We start from the raw sequence: 19,899 nt of genomic DNA, 5'->3' as shown, positions 1-19,899 counted from the left end.
TACAGTAACAAAAACCTTGAATTGGTTTCAGCTTGTGCAGTTTTTACACAACTATGCAGTCAATGGAAACTTTGCCGTAATAAATAAGATAAAGATGAATTGTTATGATACTAATTCTTTTTCGCTGACCAAAATTATTACTTTCAAAGGATATGCTTATCAGCTAAAAAGAATTATGATTTGTAAGAAGAATTAATGTACCTTAGTTAATAAGCAACTGCAAATTTTGAAAAGTTTTTTTTTAGCATTATGAAAATTAGGAACGGTTTTAGCAATGACAATTTAAAAAATACTACTTATTGATTGAGATTAAGATAAAAGAACAAATTTCTAAACGTTAAATAATATGCAGAAAATCGTTGAAAGATTTTTCTTTTTTAGTACTCTTTTATACAGTTATTTATTTTTTTGTAAATAGTGGTATGTTAGGTAATCATGAGCATGCGAAGAGCGAAGAGTTTTAAGAAGAATTTTTATTGATAGAATGATTTAATGTCAAAACTTAACATAAGTTTACAGCTTCTTTTCTTTACCAAAATAAACAGAACTATCTTAGTAGAAAATGAATAATACTTATGATAACTTTCAAAATTTTAGAAACACTTAAATTCATTGTTATTTAGAAATTTTAACTTTTTTAAAACCTTTACACATAAAAAAAAATTGTCTTTCTTTTTTTGTTTGAAAATAAATGGATTTTTTCAATAAAAAAATAGTTTTACATTCATTTTTAAATCAGATTATTTACATATTTATTGAAGTGAGTTTGTCTATAAATGAAAAAAAAAAAAACCAGATGGATTTTAATTAACTCATTAAAAAATCAGATGCACCGCCTTCCCCATTCCATTTTGAGAGGGTACTTCCACTTGATTCTTATTGTAACCATAACAAAATTCTGCATTTTCGCTTGAAAAATTTAATAACATCGATTCAAAAATTTGAAGTGAAAAATCAGTAAATAATTACTCTATTATATCAAACAATTACCAAATAAATACAAAATTGAATCTACGTTTAATATTTCATACACAAACGAAGAAATGTTCATAAGGTAGCACAAAACGACCCCTATACAAAGTCAAATTATTAGCTACATTTGAAATTAGTATAAATAGATTATCTTCGATTCATTCTCTATTTGTTTTCTAAAAACCAAGAGGAAATTTAGAATTTAAATAATTTAATTTTTTAATGTTTAATTTATACGGTTATGATATTAATAATTTACAATTTATATCAGGCTTCTAGAAGTTCGTGTATCGGAAATATTATCTAATAATTATTCCGTAAATGCATAAATAATTACTCTATTACTTCAAATGATTATCAAATAAATAAAAAACCGAATCGATGATTAATATCTCGTTTCACAGACGAAGAAATTTTCGTAAATACATCACGATAACAATACCTATTAAACTGAGTTATTCAGTATTAAACTGAAAGACCTAATAGAAGAGATCAACAGGAATGCTATAATAAAACATAATTTTGTAAATAAGGTTCAGTCGTTGGTGAAATTATCTCCCCAAGAATTCCTAATTCCTGAAAAGAATTTATTTTCCCAAAATTTTAAAAAAATCATTTAAAATTTTCTTACAGATCCCTTAACATAAATTATAACGACAGTTGGAGAACATAAATCAAACTGTTGGCTGTATTTTTTCATCAGATGAAACCATAAACTGAACAAGATCATTCGTTCTGATTGTATTTTTTTTCTGTGTCTATTCAAATCATACATAATATTTTACTCATATTTCTTTAAATTCTTTCTTTTGCTTGTTCAATTGACATGTATGAAAAAATAATGAAACATTAAGTTACTTGCAATAAAAATCATTTAAAAAATAAATCCTGTCATTTATTCTCTTAGACATTGCAATGAGTATTTAAGTAGTAGCATTAAAATATTCTTAACATATATTGCATATTTAAAAACAAAAACAATATTTTATACTTACATGAATAAACCTACCTGGAAAAAAATCTAATCTTTCCTATCTCTCTTTTCAAAAGTTTCGAATCCTGCTCGATCGATTTCATCAAAATTCCTCTTATTGTAGGTTTCAAACCCAGCTCTGTCGATCTCATCAAAATTCTTCTTCGCTAGAGCCAGACTGTTGCCTCTTCCTCTGCCGTAGGATCCCCATCCTCTTTTGGCAAAACCAGTGAAACCAACATTGTCGATCTCATCGAAATCTCTCTTGCTGAGTCCGAAGGTGGATCCACTTAGGGAATCGAATCTCTTGCTTTCTCCAAATGCCATTCCAGTGAGGGTGTCTAAGGTACGTTTAGGGGCTGGTCTGTGCCTCATTTTGGCCTGTCGTGCCTTGTCTAGAGCTGCCATGACAGTAACGCCTTCAACCATGTCCAAAGAGTTGATGAAATCTCCTCCTGTCAGCCTGTCCAGGACGCTGAGGACCTCACCACCCCTGAAGTTGTCCAGGGAGTTGAGTCCTTGACCAGAGCTGAGCTGTTCCAAAGATTTGAGCATCTGACCTCCAGTTAAGGGGTCCAAGATTCGGATAACCTCTCCACCACCAAGTCGGTCCAAGGATCTGGCGGCTAACAGGTTGCGGATGACATCAGCTCCGTTGAAATCTAGGTGAAGTCTTGAGGATTTGTCTTCTCGAGCTAGTCTCAGAAGATTATTTCTTGCACCACCCTGAAATTGCGAAAAACATTAATTACATAAATAAATAATTTTTCAAACGTACGACTTATGTTGGATTTATTTACTGTAATTGAGCAGTAAAGATAGGGACGTAATAGTTTAAATTTAAGTTGTAATATAAGAAAATTCAAACATGTAATTGAAACATAAAAGGATTCTCATAAACACTAAATTTATTTTTGTGCCATTTAACTATATGGGAAATTAGGTTCAGTATTTGGAATGTCAATGTTTGAAATCATGAATAACAATGTAGTGATTGTGTCTTCATGCGAAAGTAAAAACATTACGAAAGCTTTTTTCAAAAATTAAGTCCATAATATTCAATTACTATTGAAAATAATTTTTTTACTTAGTTCTTTCTATAAATTCAATACTATCAATTAAAAATATGTTTACGATTTTTTTTTATTAAAAATAGGCTCAAAAATAATATTTATTTTATAACAATTTTCTCGTAAACTAATGAAGCTCCAGTGTATATTATACAAGACTTTTGGAGTGACTTTGTATAAACTAAATTTTTGTATCTAGATCTAAAGCTGACCTAAGCTATCCATACGCAGCGCCATTTTATAATCCAGTCTACAGAACAAACTAATAATGAAGTTTTAAAATTTTGAGCTTCTTCTAGAGATTTATACATTTCTATTTTTAGCCTACACTGCTATCTTAAATCAACTGCATTCTGAGAATTTTAATCTGTGTCAGCCAGCATATAAATAGCCAAACAATATAAGATTTAAAAATAATTATTTCAAACTTTAAATTTTTTAAAATAAAGACGTATTAAGTTCGAAAACGGGTCAAGAATTTCCTGCTGTTATGTGGGTGCAGTGCGAAATTTTAGAGATTTGAGTATTGGTTCAGGTATCGTCTTCATCATTTTTCCAAATATTTATGAGATCTGTACCAAAATATGTTTTATATAGCTAGCTGCGAACATAAAACAAATGCGAAACAAAAGTTTAACAAATCGATTAATTTTTATAGAAGATGATGAAGCCTAATTTTCGTTCTTTTATAGTTGATATAGAATTAGAAAGATATTCAAAGGAATTTTTTTCAAACGGGACCAAACCGCCAAACCAATTAGTTCCTAGTCCCTTGATTCGTTCAAGGTTTTAGTGAGTAGATGTGGCAATATTCGAAGAGACAAACCAGGACATTAATAGATTTCTATTAATCTGAAGATAAATAAGAACATGTTATTTCCTTCTTTTTTCCCGTTTTTATGTTATCTTAGATATAAATATTTTGCTCCTTGTTACTGAATAACATATTATTTGTAACTAAACTAGCAACTTGTATAACGACTAAGAAATATTAATTTTGCTTTCATACATTTTTTTATCGACAGTAAAATATGAGTATAAAAAGACATGAGATATTTAAAATTTTGGATGTATCTTTAAAAAAATTCTTCCTTATTATCAAAATAATTCCAAGAAAAAAAATCTTCACTTCGATTTAATATTAACGTGTATCATAAATAACATGGGGTTTAATTAATAAATCTGTACATATACTTTCGCTTTTTAAATTTTAAGAACTGAAATAAGATTATAATATGAATTATCTTTGAAAGATGTATTTGTTCAAATCTTTTAAGCGCATATAAACTGAATTTATATAAGCCATAATCAATAAGAATTTCACAGATATCATGTTCGCTATTATAATGTTGACTAAATGTCAGCAATATTTAATTTAATACAATATTTACTTTTGAAAATAATATAGCATTAACATTTTTCTTCCAGTGAATCTTTTCGAACATAGTGATATCTGGGAGATGTGCATTTGGGAGATGGTCGTTACTTTTTGCGTAACTTTTTCCAATCACCATTTAAAATGTAAAAATTGCAGATCCTATTTATTCACTTGGAATATAAATATATTAAGTGTTCATAAATTAACTAGCGGATTAAGAAATTTCTTAAAACTATGTTTAAGGCTGCATGTTGAAATTATTTATTTTGCTATATATTTCAGAAGATTTAAATGTAAAAGAAATAACTTTTTTTCCCAGTCTCTTCTCACCTTAACTATTAAAAACATTTGAAGTATTATACTATAAGCGGTTTAGGTATCAAAAGGAAGTGTAGCGAATATTTGATAAACGATCATTTATTAACTTTTATACAATATTTATAAACGTTTTTGTAAATGATATATTCTTTTTTGTAAGAATTTCAACAATATTAGAGATTCTATTAGTCTTTACTTTAAAGAAACTTCTTAGAATTCTTCCTCCTGTCAACTTTCTAATAAATTATCACCACAGACTAATACATTTTGTCAGTCAAATTATATTTCGTGGAAATTAAATCATTTCTCTAGATATTTTATAAGTGCAAAATTTATTCTTTTTTTCTTCACCTACGATTTCTAGTGGCGAGTAAACTATTTTTTTTTAAATTTCATCTAGATTATTCTCTAATGCCTGCGTTCTTGCATAGGTCAAGCGCATCTTCTCCGTGATCTGGGCGTCCCGGTTTCGAATCCCGGTTCGGGCATGGTTGTTCTTCATCTGTGTTCTATAAGTGAGGTGTGAGAATGTGCCCCTCTGTAAAAAGGGGTTGTGCAGGCGAATGTGTGAATTTCATCTTCATATGAGCTAGAAGTCAGACTTCTGCCCTCGGGTGCTCAGGTGTCTTTATTCTCAGAAGCTAATGCACCCTTTTCTTGGTAATGCGGACACGACATCATCATCATTAATCTCTAATATATGTAAAAATATTTTCTTAACTATTGATCAACTGCGAATATAAAGTATATAAAAATAAAAACAAAATGTGCGATATAATTTAAGAAGAGACAGAAATTGAAAGTAGAAGCGATTCTTCAATTGTACATCTTTATAAATTCTATTATAAATGCACTGCAAGATTATACAATCCAAGCCGCTCTATGTTTACAGCTCCAAAGCCACATCTTGACAACAATGATCTTTTTTTTCTAGCGTAGTCATGATCACATGTCACATGCCAAATGCACATAAACAATTAAATTAGTTAAGGTTTATATTAATTTACATATAAAATATGTTTAATTAATTTATAATTTTATTAAATTCACATTATTTAGTAGAAATATACTGAGTAGTACAAAGAATGTGACGTTACAGTTTATTGTAAGATGACATGTGCAATTACTTTTACCATTTGACTATTACATACTTGAATTAATTTAATTTTGTTTTATATATAGTTAAAATATTTCCGAACATAATATTTTCAATTTACATGCATGATACAAAATAAATAATTCGTTTAAAAACAGAAAAATAAAAAATAAAAACGAATCTTCAAATGAATAAATTCAGAAATTTACTAATTGGATTTAAATTATTTGAAAACAACTTTTGAATCTGCGCTATTATGTTAAACACAAAATTCTAAATTATTCGTAGCTTAATGAACTTACTTTCAAATATTATAGTAGGATTTACGGCTTTAACAGTCCCAACTTTCTACTGATCGATTTCGTGCATCAAAAATCTTGTCTTGACATTTTTGTTCCCGTTTAAGCTATCATAAATACGCATTTACTGTTCGGCGGGGGTTTTATTTTTGTTCCATAATCCTTACTTCCCAACTTCAATTCGATAAATTACTGGGACGGGAAATTTCATAAATATTCATATGATTTCAGAAGACAAGCAAAGAGCGAGATGTTAGAACTTTTCTACCTTCTTTGACATTTAATCGCTTTTTAAACCTCCCGCAGAAGCAAAGTATTAAAATTTAGAGCCTTTCTGAAATTTGTCCAATTATCATAATTATCGACTATAAATATTCATACTCTTTCGCAAGTCTTTATCGTATGTAATGACTAAATAAGATTTGCACTCTTTTTTTGAATTTAAGCATACATTTTATTATTTGACACGTCTTCGGAAAATCTTACTTGGCATTAACAATTTCTAAGGCTTTTTTAAAAATATAATATAAATGAATTTGGAAAAGAATTTTTGTGTTTTATTAATTTTATATAGTTAGAGTAAAGAATTTAAGAAAATAACAATTAAATAATTTGATAATTAGAAATGTAAGCTTATGATTAATGAAGAACAATATTACAAATTACTAATTTTTTTCCTTCTAGGATAAGAAAAATGGAAAGAGAAAGAATTTCAAAAAATATAGATTTGAAATTTGATTGAAATTTCATATTTTACACTAGAAGATGTGTTCGTCTAGAGAGTCTATAATCCCGTAAACATTTTTTTGGATATCATTGTCATTGATTAATTGATGAAAGTTAACAGAAAATCTCATACACATTGTCGATGTGCTTAATATATATATATATATATATGTATAAAGGAAAAATGTTTTTTAATGCTATTCATTCCATTTATTTGTCTGTCTGTCTGTCTATGACTTCTGAACAATGAAATAAGTTAGAAAAATGAAATTTTGTATGGTTCTTTGACACCAAAATTATATATCCATAATAAATTTTGGACGTAATAAATCTAACGGATTAATATTCAAATTTATTGCTATATATTTCATATCAATATCCAAATGTACAAAGCTTATAGTTCACATACGAAAACTCGCCTTATTACGCATGTTATGAAAGAGTAGAGGCGAGAAAAATTCTGTTGCTTGCATTAAAAACCGAATCTACGTATTTAGGAAGGTCTTTGTTTCTACTATCTTCGAAAGGTAAAAAGGAATCGTTTTTTAAAATTGAATAGCTATTTTAATTTTTTATAAGCGATCAATTTAATTTAAATAGCAGTGGATCAATTATTTTTGAAATATGAAAGTAAGTAATTCATTGAGTATCAAATTTTAATTAAAAGAAGCTATCAGTTATTATTTATTTCAATCTTTTCTTAAGATATATTTGCAAAGATGTTCGTTTCTTTATGATGATTCAAATTATTATCTAATATATAAAATGAATTTTGTATTTATTCTCTGCAATACTGTTCGATGGCGATAAAACTTTTACAACTTACTGCTTTAAACTTAGAAAATCCATATTTTTCACATGGCCAATTGTATATCGGATGCTCGAGTGTTGGACAGCCATGAAATTTATTTGTTTTTGCTGAAGACAGAAAAATAAAAAATATTGTCTACCCTAAATTATATTTCAATAATAAAGTAAAAAAAATAGAATAAATGTTATTTATACTTCTCCTTTATATATCATTCAGTTTTGTTGAATTATTCATTAATGACAAGAAAATAAATATCATTCTTTATATCATTCCTAATTAAACAAGATAGCTATTTCAAATTTCAAGCAATATTTCCAAAATTATTTCTTCTGCGGCAGCAACGCACCGGGTACCAGCCATACTTTTATAATTTTTAGATTTTTTTTTTCTGACTGATAGAATTATTATATATATATATATATATATATATATATATATATATATATATATATATATAAATTTTTAAATTTCACTCCCTTTTTCTCCCTTTTTGTTTATTCTACAAGTAAGGTGATATTATTCGGATTTTAAACGATATATATCTGCTTGATAGAAATAATTTATAAATATAAATATTATTGACATGATTAAGAAATTATATTTTCCCTTATGTCCCTTTTCTTCTCGCATACAAAATGCAAAAAAATATTAAATAATATTTAATATTTACTTTTAAATAAGAAGTTTAATATCTTTAACATATATTTGTGATAAAAAGGTATACATAAAATAGGCAAAAGTTCTGTAGTTATTCTTTTTTACTGGAGAAAAAGAAGCAGTCTTTATTTTCAAAGAAAGGCTATTTTTAACATGTTTAAAAGTTTTAATATCCCCCTTTTAGTAATTAATACAACACAACATCAGCAAAAGATATAAAATATGTTTCATATTTAAAAAACATAATATTATCTATACACTTTCATATTAGGAAAACTTAATATTAGATTAATAACTTAAAAAACTTTAAAAATTATAAATTTAATATTAATAAGGGAAGAGTTTTAGCCACTAAACCCATTTATAACACCTATTACATATTAAAAGTATCTCACATTAAAAATTAATGAATGTATATTTAATATTTATAATTTTTTAGAATTATATAACATTTTTGCCATTGCTACTCTGAGCAACTAAACCAAAGTCGAACTATTCAATTTTATGCTTTTAATAAAATAGCGTAGAATAAAAAATGTGAGTTATTTATTTTAAAATAAATAATTAGCATAATAAGTACAGAAAATATTTCAACGGTTATTTAAATTTCACAAGAATCCACACCTTCCAAAGCATTTTTAAAATTCGGCGATGAAACTTTATAATTGAATTAAAAACTGACCAATTAAGTCTCAATCTAAGATTCCACAGTGCAGCTAATCGTCACAGATATCGTCACCATGACAATCTCGGGCGATTTGAAGTCGTTGCTGCTGAGGAATTAACGCAATAGAAATAATTGCTCATCGATAGGTGAAAATGGTAATAGCCGAGGAAAGCTCGGAAACCAGGGAAACATCATTTGTGCTTCGCGCTTTGTCGGGATGTATTCACTTAGATTATTTACTCACAGAATTCATCTTTTCATTTATGGACCTAAAGTCTGGTCTCAAGTTTATTTTTTGGCTTTCAATTTCAATTTAGACTATATTTATTTCCCTCCATTGAATTTTTGTTATTCGAAATATATGGAAACATTTAAAACTAAATTAATTGTCTTATACTGCATGCTGAATTTTATAATCTCAATTATTAATAAGTAATCGCGTCAACGACTCACTAATTTGGTGAGAATATTGGTTATATTTGATTTCAAATATAACCAATTAATTTCATATCTCAAATTCTATCAAATTGTCTGACTTTAATATTGTGTTATTTTAGTTATTTACTAAGGAGTAATTTAATTACTTATTAAGGGGTTTAATTATTTCACTAAAGGATGATATACAGAAAAATGAGCAGTTATTATAGATAAGCAGTTGTTAAATGTAAACATCTACTTTCATCTTTCCTTTCACCCCGTTATGACGAAACGAAATCCTCCTGACGCATGCGCAAAATCACTGAAGATTTCAGAATCAGAGAATGAACGTATGCATGTGTATAAGTTCTACATTATCCTTTTAAACAACTGGACGAATTCAAAGGAAATTTGGATATTTATTGAGAAGAGAAGAAGAATATTTGCCAACTTTTTAAAGTGCGAAAGTTAATTAAATATTTAATTAATTAGACTTTAATCGAATTTTTCCCGCAATAACTTTAGAGTAAATAATTCCAAGATAGTTTTATCTTAAAATTCAAAATTTTACTGATAGAACTCAACTTAATTCAATTATTATTATTTTTCAAATGCTGATGATAATTTGATAGAAATAGACGATTTTTAAATAAGCAAACTTAAAGAAATTCCGTTGCTAAGCAACTGTGGAACTCTGCATCACTCCACAATTATTTATATTTCCATTTTATTTTTAAAAAATATTTTTGAAAACATTTTTTATTGGTTTTAAAAGATATTTGTATAGTATTTTTTGTTTTTAAAGAACAAGAAGATAAACAAAGAACTGCTATTTTAGCTAATTCTGGAAGAATATTAAAAGAAAAGTTTTAAAGTAGACAATTAATTTACATCTGGAAGAACTACTGATTTGATTTATTGATATTAGCTATTGGTTATTATTAGAAATCGTGCGCATCAATCGATAATTTTATTTTAATTAAAAACATGTTTCAGAAGAAAAAGGATTTTGTTTATACGGAAAATGGTTTTTACTTTAAATATATTAGATATGAAACAATTTCCATTCTGAGAAATGCCGAGTATATCAGTTAATTAAAAAATAAAACTGCGGACCATAGATTACACATTACACTATTATATATTAAATAAGCCTTTATTTTAAAAATAAGTTGTGTAAGAACTCTTTTGAAAGAAGGAATTTGTTTTCATAACAATAAGAGCAAGATTCTAAATGGTGAAAATAAAATTATCCGTTTTAGAGTTTAATTTATGAACTACTGGAACAGCAAAGAAATATTTACTCATTCTAAAAAAGTAACGCATATTACTTGAAATAGCGAATGCGTTTACAGTGACTTATGTATCAGTAGATAATGCTTGGATGTATTTAATATCCAATCTGGCAGTTTTTTTAAAGCAAATTACGATCATATGAATTTCGACATGAATGACTTTAATAAATAAATTTTGGTAAATTTAGAAAAATTAATGTTTATTTACTCTGATTATTAAAATTATTTGTTTGTCGTCAAATACAAGCTAAAGTTTTGCTCAAAATTAGATATTTTAAGAGATAAAAATTTCTGAATATATAATATTTAATTCAACAATGAAATAATAACAAATTTAAATAAAGGATATGTAATAATTTAACTAACTGAATTTATGCAAAAAAAAAACAATATTTAAAACTTAATACAAATAGCAATTATATGTTCTTTCGAGCAATAAAATTATTAATTCATTTCGATACGTTGTGTTACGGAATTATATTTTAATTCATATTTAATTTATTTATCAATTCACTGCATTCGCATCTGTTTACAAATGAACTATACAAATATTCAGAATTGATTTATGCATGGGATTTAGTTTCTCAGAGTCTTGTAATTAAATAATACATTATTTAAATCATTGGATATGTCAACTAAGATGTTCCAAAGTTAAAAATAAGAAATTCCTATACATATATTAATAATAATAACAGGCTTCATAAATTATTCATTTCATTGGGAAAGTCAATACAGACATATATTAGAAATTGCAATCATATATAATTTGTCCTTTTTGCTAAGTATTTTTTTTCTAACTTACAATAAGTTAAATATGATATTTAGTGTAATCTAGGAATAATATTTATGAAAAATACTAAAAGTATTTTAAAAGCTTGTTTTTGAAATGAAGATAGGCTTGTTCTGATTAAACTTGTGAAAAATAGGTATACTTCAGCAATACCCAAAAAGGAATTGCTGCTTTTTCTGTGCACCTATAGCAAGATAAACGTGAAAATGGCATAAAATCATTATTGGCGCAATTGTTTTTTGCCATAAAAAAGCTTCTTTTGTACATTTGTCGCCATCTGGAAAATATTTCACCTCCCATGATATACACATAAAAAGGAATAAGCTTTTATCAATTCATGCTGACAAATTTTATGTTCGATGAAACGCTTATGCAAGTTAAAAATGCATTAACCAAGTAGAATTTACAATGAGATAGTAGCTGTTATTATTCTAATTTGAAGTCGACTTTAATTTGCGATTTGGATACCATTGAAAAGATATCACATAAATTTTAATAATATAAATTATCTCATCTATTCATTCAACACAAGATGATCTTACTTTGTCTAAGACCTGAATGAAATTTTGACATGTCAAATATTATAATCCTTTTTTTTTTATCAGGATAAGACAATTTTTTTTGTGGACCACTTTTTATTTGGATCAAATAGAAAATGAATGTGACCAAGTGTATAAGAAAGTCAAAACGGAAATACTATAGTTTGTTTTAATTATACCAGTGTATCTGTAAACACTATAATTCAAAATAAAAAACACACAAATATGAATTTCGGTATGTGTTCTTTAAAATCAAAAATTTAGATTTCCATTAAATTTTGAACGATATCCGATAGCGAAGTCTACAGTATTTCATACGATATTTGATAGAAGATTTACAATATGATGAATAAAATGACCCAACCCAACTAGATAGATGAAATAGAGAATACAGGATTGAATATGTATAAAAGAATTTAAGTTCAAAGGACTGGTATTTTGTTGATATGTCAGTTTGTGCTTATGTAAATTTGCAAGTACATAAAAGCCTAAGAAGTTATTTACTGAGATTTAAATAAGTGAAATTAATATCAAAATTGTAAATTAATGTCAGATTTCGAGCAACTTCAATCAATAGAAAGCGATTTTTTGCAAAATATTTCCTTAATTTTCTTCGCTGTTCGACGACATTAAATATAAAACACTCCTTGTAAAAAGTCGAAGTGAGAACCGTCCTGTTGGTTTACAGATGCATGTTGGCCTACTTATTGCAAAATTTACAATAGCTGAGCTTCTATGAATCATATTCAATTCAGTTCTTCTTACGTTCAATACTTTTCGAGCATCGAATATAAGACACTAAATAAAACAAATATTTTTAATAGAAAAATATATCGGCAAATAAAAAAAAACTTTTTATAAATATTTAATATTTTGCTGTATCTAATCTTTTAACAGATGACACAACCTCCATTTGTTTACAAAATTCTTTAAATAACGAAAAAATTACGATTTTACTATGCTATCAAACATTTAATATTAAAAACTAAGTGGCTCAATTTTTATGTAATAACTTTCTATTAAAATTTATGTTTGCCATGAAATACAAAAATAAGCATGTATCGAGCTTTTCGAAATTAATTATTTCTAATCTCTACTCAAACTTTAAAAATCAAATTATTATTTTTTAAACCTTATTTACTTATTTATGTTTGAATAAGAATTTTCTAAGCCCGGAAAGCAAAGTATGATAATACTTTTTCAAAGTAAAGTCAAATGCTTTGACATATAACGATACTTATACTAATTAAGACTGATCTTTTCAGAGGCTATGTCCGTTGGGAATAACTCCATTAACGATTGTTTAAATCTACTGTCACTGCTTTTACTACAATTAAAAATTTTTTTTTTGTGAGAGTTTTGGAACGCTTGATATGATTAACTCTTGCCTCTGGAGTATGGTTGTTTCCTTGCTTTAGTCCCGATATAAAAAATTTAGTAGGATTTGAATTTTTATTTCTGCAAAATAATGTCAATGGTATTAGCATGCCACTTTGTGAAATAAATTGAGTGATTTTCTATTAAAGTGAATTGATTTTTTTTGTTTCACATCTTTTCAGTGAAATAGGGGAATTGCATTTTACTTTTGTTATGTTGTTGGAAAGTATCGGATATGCAACATTGTTAGTTTTTTTTATTTAGGGGTAAAGCAAAAAAATTGAGGTATAAAAAATTGATATAAATAATTTATGATGCACAATGAAAGATAACAATTATTAAAGAAAATGTTGAAATTAGTTCATTAAATTATCCCAATATGAAAAAAGCCGAAACATACTTATTATATTAAAAAGTAAAATTTTATTATTTTAACTGCTTTTCTTTTCGGTATTTAATTTATTATTCAGTATTGGCAATGCATGAAATCTTGAAGTCCTTTTTCTAAAATTCGTTGCCTGATAAGTTATTTGTATGAAATTTGAATCTAATTGAAAAACCAGTTAACTAATCAGTTATTTTGATATTCCGAAAATTTTAAAATAATCAACTGTTGATAATACGCAAGAATTTTAGAATTTAGAAAAAAAAAATAGAAAAATCGAATATAAAATTTTAATTTTTCACAAATAAATTAAAGTTAAGCTAAAGAAAACATGTCTCAAAAATACTTCTCTTTTGTTCACTTAGAACACTAAAAAAAATCATCGAATGTTTCATTATATTGACAAATAAAAATGTAAAAAATTACACAGGAGTAACTGATTTTCAACGCTACTATCATTTTCTTTAAAAAAATTGATTGAAATACACATATGTTAATTTCGAACAATAATTTAAAAAATCCGTACCTTGCTCATATCACTCATGCATGTAAGTTTTTTACAATACATTCAAATAGTAGTTGAGGTATCACAATATTTCATACAAAAGAGTTTTAACCCTTATTAAAATAGGCTTAGAAGGTTTACGTATATGATATTTAATGTCGGAGAATTTCAACCTGCATCAAAAATTTCCATTTGTTAAAGAAATTATCTTTTATACATTTTCATATGTTCAACATATTCAATACAAACTCTGATTTCAATAATTCTTGTATTAAGGAATATGATAATTGAAATGATATTTTTTTATACAAATAAAACTTGATTTATCTTTTGAGAACCAGAATATAGTATAATTTTGTCTCGTACAATTTCTCTTTTCAAAAAAATAAGCTCAAGTACAAATTTAAATAATTAATAAATAGAATTTTAGTTTGTTAACTCAGTATTTGTACACAAATAAAGAAAAAATAATCAATTCAATTCACTACCTTTTTCTTAAATACAGACATATGCTAAATAGTCATGGCAAAAAAAAAAAGGCAATAAAAATGATAAAATCAATGTTCTGAAATCTTACTTTCGAATTCTTTTTGCAATTCATGCTATAAAAAGTTTAGAAAGATGTATCAAATTAATTACATTACCTTAAAAAAGATGCTTCCTTCCAATTAGGACACGAATCTATAAATCTTTTGCAAGACTTCTCTTCTGAGATTACGTATTTATATTAGACTAATTTAGACTTATCTGTTATTTGATTTCTGTTCAGAATAAAGGCTAAGCTAACGAATTCTTCTTGTTTAAATATTAATTTTATCAGTTCTTTTAATTTCGTTAAGTTCGATTTTCGCAGACGATATGATTTTATTCTTTGAATATTGATATGATGGCTATAAAAATATGATATTGCTAATACATGCATATTTGGCAAATTAAATTCTCACTTTGGTATTTGTTCACATTTCAGACACAATGTGTGACAAAAAAACAAAATTTATAAATAAATAATATTAAATGTTAAATAACTAATGTAGTATATTCACGTGATGTCATAATAACGCGAAAAACAAAGCTACGGACATCATCAAGTATTCAAACGCACACTGTTTTACTACGTGCTGCGATGTCATGTCCATTTCTACCTTGAAAGATGTTCAGTTGATTCCAAAATTAAATTGGTATGGTGCAAATAATGTTTATCACTTGAAAATGAATTGTATCGATAATAAGTCATTTTTTTAAATATTAAATGTTATTAAGATTCTTATATATAAACAAACTAAATAAATAAATTGCATATTTTGGCAAATAACACAAGAGAAAATGCAATAATTAACGAATATTATATGAAAAATCAAAATAATTGTCTTTTAGAAGATTGAATCTTAAATTTTCTTTTTGGATGAATTTACCACAATTTTAAGCGAAGATCATTTTTTTGATTCCCTGTATAGATTTTAAGGAACTGATAGTTTGATATTAACGGTCATTTATAAAATAAAATCTTAAGATAATATTGTTTTTTTAATACATTGATAAAATATTGTTCTTTGTTAGCTATTTCGTAAAAAATTGGATATAAATCCGAAGAAGCAAATATATTTGCAGTAGCTTACGTATATCTTTGAGAAAAAAACACGAGGATATGTTCTTGATACGACCCAACCAGTAGTTTCACTATAAACGCTTTCTTTATTTGAAACTAGCTTTTTTTTTTAAAATAAAAAAGTGCTAAAAGTTGCGAAGTTGTAAACAACTGAAGACGGTTTTGCAAAAAAGAAAGATTAATTCTTGATTGTAAAACATTTTAAATTAATATTTCCCCTGCATAAAATGACGTTAATAAAAAAGCGACCTTCCTTTTTTAATCATTCACAAACAAAGGAAACGGGCTATTGTTTTTTACAGGATATTAAAACAATATTTTCCAGTGAATTCCTTTTTTAACTGACAAAATTCATCACTTTTTTTAGATACAATGGAAACTGTTATTTTCCGTAATTAAATTAGAGTGAGACGGTACGGCAAAGAAAAATTAAATAGGAAGATATTTTTTTTATTTTTAATTTTTAAAATGTAGAATAATTTTAAAACACTATATGATTTTAGTATTTAAGTATTAATAAACGATGTATCATTTCAATTTCATATCGGTATTCGATTGATTTCATATCGATATATATAGATTTCTTACTTGCGATTGAACGTGGAAATTGTCTGTAAAATTATGAATTCTTTATATTTCTTTTTCCAGTTTTTGTGATCTTATGATTTATAATTGAGTCGCATTAACACAAATAATGTGCATTAATTGAGTAATTTTTTATACTATCACGTATAATATGAGCTATATAAAGAATATTAAGTTGCAATTCTGCGTATGATAATGTAAAATTAAATGTTATATGATGTAAGTAATTAACGCTTCTCCTGTGACTCTGATATTAAATGAATTGATTCCATTTTTTGGATGAAAAATTTTATTGATTTATAGCTCGGATATTTACTTTTCTCTACAATTCTATTAAATTCTTTGATATACTTCTAGCTTAGCTATACCTCTATTTATTCTTCGATGTGTCAGAGATTTCAATCAGAAAGTTTTGTCATTAAATTAAAGTAAATTATTCAATAGCAACAAGATTCAATTAAATTGGAGGGTGTATTTTCTGTATTTTTATCATATCCATATAATATATCTGGATTTTCTTTATCTAGATGTGCGATTTTTGCTTTGTTTCGTAAAACAACAATGAATTATACCGAATTCTTCTATTTGACTGTTTGGATCTAGATTCTGCTGTAAATACACAATCTTGATGTCAAGACAGTAAACGAAGTTTCTTTTTTCTGATTTATTGTGCTTTTTAGTTATAGTGTACACATGAGAGACAAGAAAGAAACAAACTGATAGGGTAATCATATCATCAAAGGTTTTAGTTCAAAATTCAATACAGGTGCAAGATTTAGGTGCAAAAAACATTTACTGATGTTTACCTCTCAGCTTCGTTAAATAAAAACGAACAGACAGATGATCATATGATAGTCAAAACGTTAACGGATTTCATTCAAACTATGATAAAAATTTACAATTTTGGTTTTAAATCCAAAATCTAATTTTAATTCTTTGTCCTCCCCCCCCCCCACTTTTTTTGAGATATCAATTGGCAAACGTAATTCCAGTTTTTTTTTTTTTTTTTCATCTTTAGAGAGAAGAAAAGTAAAATTTTATAAAACATCTAATTTTTTGACGAATTGTAAAACTCTCTCTTTGTATTCAAGAAGCTGAAATAATCGGAAAAAAAAAACAATTCAATTTTATATCATCATGCAACATATAAAAAAAACTGCGTTAAATAAAAATGCATAGAATTAATGTGGGTATCTTCAAACACAATAGATATTATCTTTTTGAAACAAGAAAAAAAAAAAGATTTTTATCACACATCTAAACACTTTGTAGTTAGATTTTGAAATTCAAAATCGGACACCAGTATCAAATTTTTATAATTAAAAGTAAATAATAAATAATTCATCTGAATGGCATAAAATTCGACCTGAAGACGCCTAATTGTTTTGTTGTTCAGTGAAGGTTACATTTATTTCATAAACGGCTGGCAGCATATCTTCTAATCATTCTCAAGTTAGCTCAAAACTTGTTTAGGGGCATTAACAATTTGTGAATTGGATTCATATTTATCAGTGGTTTATTAACTAGGATGTAAGTGTTTCAACAAAGTATCTTTCAGTGTATTTTAATCGTTTTCTCAATTAATTGGTTCTTTAATTTTATCAAATTTTGAGACTGCAGTTAATTATGAACTCCTAAAAACGTACTCATGCACTGTATCTAGTATTTTCTTATTTGTATAAGAGTGTTCTATTACTTTTTTTTTACGTGAAGTTTTCAAACTAATACAACCATCATTGTATTCGAAGCTCAGATTTTGATGAATTTTTTCTGTTGAGACCTCCCGGAAAAACACTTTTTTGAAAGTATGTGCGTCTCTTTTATGTATTCTCTTTATGTATGAAATGCTATTATTTTGCAAAGAGAATTGGTCGAAGTTCTTTAAAATGTAATACTTTATTCCTTTCTGATGATGATGTCTTGTCCGCGTTACCACGGAAAAGGGGTGCAGTAGCTTCTGAGGGTAAGGACCCCTGAGAACCCGAAGACAGAAGTCTGACTTCTAGCTCAAATAAAAATGACACACGCCCATTCGCTTGCACAACCCCTTTCTACAGAGGAGCACATTCACACACCTCACAAATAGAACACTGAACCATGCCCGAACTGGGATTCGAACGCGGGACGCCCAGATCACGGTGAAGACGCGCTACCCCTATGCTAGGTCGCTGGCATTCTTTTCTGATGAAGGTAAAATTTAAAATTTGAGCTATTATCAGGATTTCTTTGAATCATAACCAAGCAACGCCGCAATTAGAAAAGAAAATCAGAAAAAAAAAACTTGGGAAGACTTACCATTATTAATTAACCATTACCATTATTAAGATTACCATTTATTAATTCCAAATTTATATTACTTTAGAGTGGAATTTAGTTACGATTACCATTTTGGTTTAGGGGTGGATAGCATCAAGATGAAGAAAGAGAGTGAGAAGAAAAGAGACTTCGCAAATCAAGCAATGAATTGAAGTTTGAATTCAAGTGATTTGAAAATCGTTATTTTCAGAATGTGGGTAAATTGAAAGTTTTACACTTATATGAAAGCAACAACTCAAAATCTATAGATATATTTTTGATGTACAAAAATATATGCATAAATATATATGGGAAAACATCCGACATGAGGGAATATATGGGAAATACCCGACAAAATATGAAGTAGCTTTGCACTAAAGTTGAAGAATTCTATCTAAACATAACACTTCAATGAAAAGATTATCTATCTAGTTGTCCTTGCTTGCCCTTTATATGAATGCAATTATGCAATTAGAAACAAAACAGCCACTTTATGGATTTCCAGCTAATTGCATCAAACTCTATCTAAATATGTGCTTCTAATTGAAATAATTCTGATCCTTTACATAACAGACTAATTATCACGGCATTATTTATTTTTCAAAAACGCAGCCAAAAGGGAGCTTTTATGTCATATTTCGCTAAAACAACTGCATCTCAAAGTTATTTTCTAATAATATAACTGTGAAATCATGCTAATTTGGAAAAAAACAATTTTCTCATTTACATCGAAAGTGATATAGAATTCCTCTGTTGTTTATTAGATATGTGAGTAAAATTTTGTGATCGATAAGCAATATTGATACAAAGTAAAGACAGTTAAGTGATATTTATAGGTACGTTTCCTGAAGCATTAATCGCATTTCAGTGCTTTTACCATTTATTAGCTTTTGTATTTTTCCTAATATGCCACTTATGTTGATTAATCAATTCTGTACAAATAAAAGAAGCAGAAATCAGTATTCTATTCTAGAGGGAGTCTGTCATATTCCGATGTTTTTGATCTTTAATTCTTATAATTAAATTGTATATAGATGTTGATGGTCCTCTTCCGTTTTGTTTTGAATGTCGAATAATTTGTTTACTACCTTTAATTTGATTTTGAAAGTTTTTCACCTAAGGAATAAAGGTATTAAAA

The 19,899-nt window shown here is 27.0% G+C and overlaps 1 protein-coding gene across 1 annotated transcript in view; it reads right to left on the bottom strand.

Annotated features, from left to right (window-relative positions):
- LOC129968717 (uncharacterized) overlaps positions 1-19,899 on the bottom strand; it is a 63,910-nt gene that overhangs the window by 19,975 nt on the left and 24,036 nt on the right. Inside the window, exon 2 of the mRNA XM_056082894.1 lies at positions 1,968-2,671. Coding sequence (XP_055938869.1) covers positions 1,994-2,671 — 678 coding nt within the window. The 3' untranslated portion in view covers positions 1,968-1,993. The remainder of the gene's footprint in view (positions 1-1,967; positions 2,672-19,899) is intronic.

This window comes from Argiope bruennichi, chromosome 5 (genome assembly GCF_947563725.1).
Source record: "Argiope bruennichi chromosome 5, qqArgBrue1.1, whole genome shotgun sequence".
In the NCBI taxonomy this organism is placed as follows: Eukaryota; Metazoa; Arthropoda; class Arachnida; order Araneae; family Araneidae; genus Argiope; species Argiope bruennichi.
This window is presented reverse-complemented; position numbering and strand designations above follow the sequence as displayed.